Source organism: Vespula vulgaris, chromosome 4 (assembly GCF_905475345.1).
Source record: "Vespula vulgaris chromosome 4, iyVesVulg1.1, whole genome shotgun sequence".
Classification (NCBI taxonomy): domain Eukaryota; kingdom Metazoa; phylum Arthropoda; class Insecta; order Hymenoptera; family Vespidae; genus Vespula; species Vespula vulgaris.
The window spans coordinates 615183-617348 of record NC_066589.1 but is presented as its reverse complement, the minus strand read 5'-3'; the positions used below and the strand labels follow the sequence as shown (position 1 = coordinate 617348).

Genomic DNA, 2166 nt, shown 5'->3' with positions numbered 1-2166 from the left:
TTCAGATGTGATGAGTTTAAATATCTAAACAGAAAAGAAAAAATAATAAAAAAAAAACACATAAAGAGAAAGGAATGATCATTTATTAAAATGATTAATACACGTCATTAATTCTTATTACTTCTTATCGTGCGAAAATCAAGATATTCTACCTGAACAAGTATAGATGAGATAAGAATGACATAAACAAAAAAATTTTGTATCATTTCTATAACCGAATTTATAAACGATTTTTCAGTCATTGGCCAAGAACCGATAACTAATAAAAGCAATCGATTAATATTATAATAACGATTCACTAAAGCGTCCATTTTGTTTAACAATAAGTATGAACGAAGAACGATCTAAAGCGAACGAGAACAAGATACACACTGATGACGTATGTATACGTTGTTTTCCCATCCCACTGTCTTAGGACAATTTTCTTTTCTTTTCTTTCTTTTTTTTTTCTTTTTTTTTTTTTTTGGTGTCATATGGCTAATTCCAAATAATATCGCAATATGGCAAATTACGGGAAACTCGATCTAATATTCATACACGATCGCAAATAAGTAAGCTTATTTTCTCCATTTGCAAAAATGGTATACGTATCGTGTAGATATGATTAGACGTAATAATACATATAAACTAGAAACAATAAGAAATTGTTACAAAGACTTCTGGACTGTTTCCCATGAAAACTTTCTCAAACATAACCTTATATACGATACTCAGTTGAATTACATTATTGCGACCAGCTCATTTCGAATTCTTTACTCTGACATATGCTATGTATACAATAAACTTTGGACTTCGTTATTACAAAATCATTTCAAAGTATTAAATTTTTATCAATAATTTGTCAATATCAAAAATATAATAAATATGTTCATATGTATTTTGAAATGTTCAAGTATTATAAATAACTTTTACCTAAATTATTCTAACGATTGAACTAACGATCGAAGATCCATTTTGATCTATACATAAAGATTTCGAATAAAATTCGATTTAGTTCGATAATGAAATGTTTTCGAACGCTGTCCAATAAACGAACGTCAAATTGACTAGTAGCGCCATCATGGGTAACTTTTTTGAATTTCGTACGTAGTGCCATCTGGTAGTTTCAAGGAATAATAAGCTATAAAAATGTATCGGTAATGTCAGAATAGTAGGTTTGCGAAAAGAATCTTCCATCTACACTTTCATTTGCTTTGGTCTAAGTTGTATACGATGGCCAATACTCAAAATAAAATTTTAAATCTTTACAGAAATTTAATACGAGAATGTAAAAAATGGAATTCATATAACTTTAGGTAATTAATTATTATTATTATGGCATGAATGTTTTGTATATAACTTTCTTATATTTATTATAAGTCAATGATTTATTTTCTGTTAGTTAACCCCTTATAAAAATGCAGATATTAATGAATAGTTTATTTAATTTTTATTCTATTGAATTAATTTAATATCTAGATGTATTTATATAAAATTACATACATTTAATTTCTTATTTATTTAAGTTGATATATATATTTAATTGATATATGTATATATGTATATATATATATATGTGTGTACATATTTAAAATTGATCTTAAAAATCTTTTATTTAGTTATTTATCCCCGTAAGTTGATAATATTTTAACCTATATATTTTTCTGTATAGAATGTATGCACTTCGTAAAGTAAGATATGAATTTCAACAAAACAAAACATTACAAGATGAGAAAGAAATCCAACAATGTCTTAAAAAAGGACAAGAAGCATTAGAAATGATTAAACGACAAGTGATAATAGGACACTTGTATGCTACAAGACCATTAATAATTGAAACAACAACTACATCTAAAAATAAACTTAATAGTAAATTTGTATAATGTAATATGTTTAGAAGTATAATAAGTTTGTATACATTGTAAAAATTTAATATTTTTGTTATATATGTTATAGAAATATTTTATGTTGCAAATGATTGTAATACCTAATATTTTTTAAACTAATATATATATATATATATGTATGTATACAAGCCACTATAAATCTAATTACACATACATATAGTAGATACATAAAATTGTGCATCATTTATACATCAAGTACATTAATTTCTAAATGTATAATATCTGCGAACAAAATGTTTATTCAATAAATATTATTTAATAGATGATATATTTAGAATTA

The 2166-nt window shown here is 24.6% G+C and overlaps 1 protein-coding gene across 1 annotated transcript; it reads left to right on the top strand.

Moving 5' to 3' along the window:
* The first annotated feature begins 1155 nt into the window (after window positions 1–1155).
* Window positions 1156–2131, top strand: LOC127063070 (protein bcn92). Its single transcript, XM_050992353.1, has 2 exons — window positions 1156–1295; window positions 1652–2131. Exons 1-2 carry the CDS (start codon window positions 1213–1215, stop codon window positions 1860–1862), a joined length of 294 nt encoding a protein of 97 aa, XP_050848310.1. The 5' UTR covers window positions 1156–1212; the 3' UTR covers window positions 1863–2131.
* The last annotated feature ends 35 nt before the right edge of the window (window positions 2132–2166 follow it).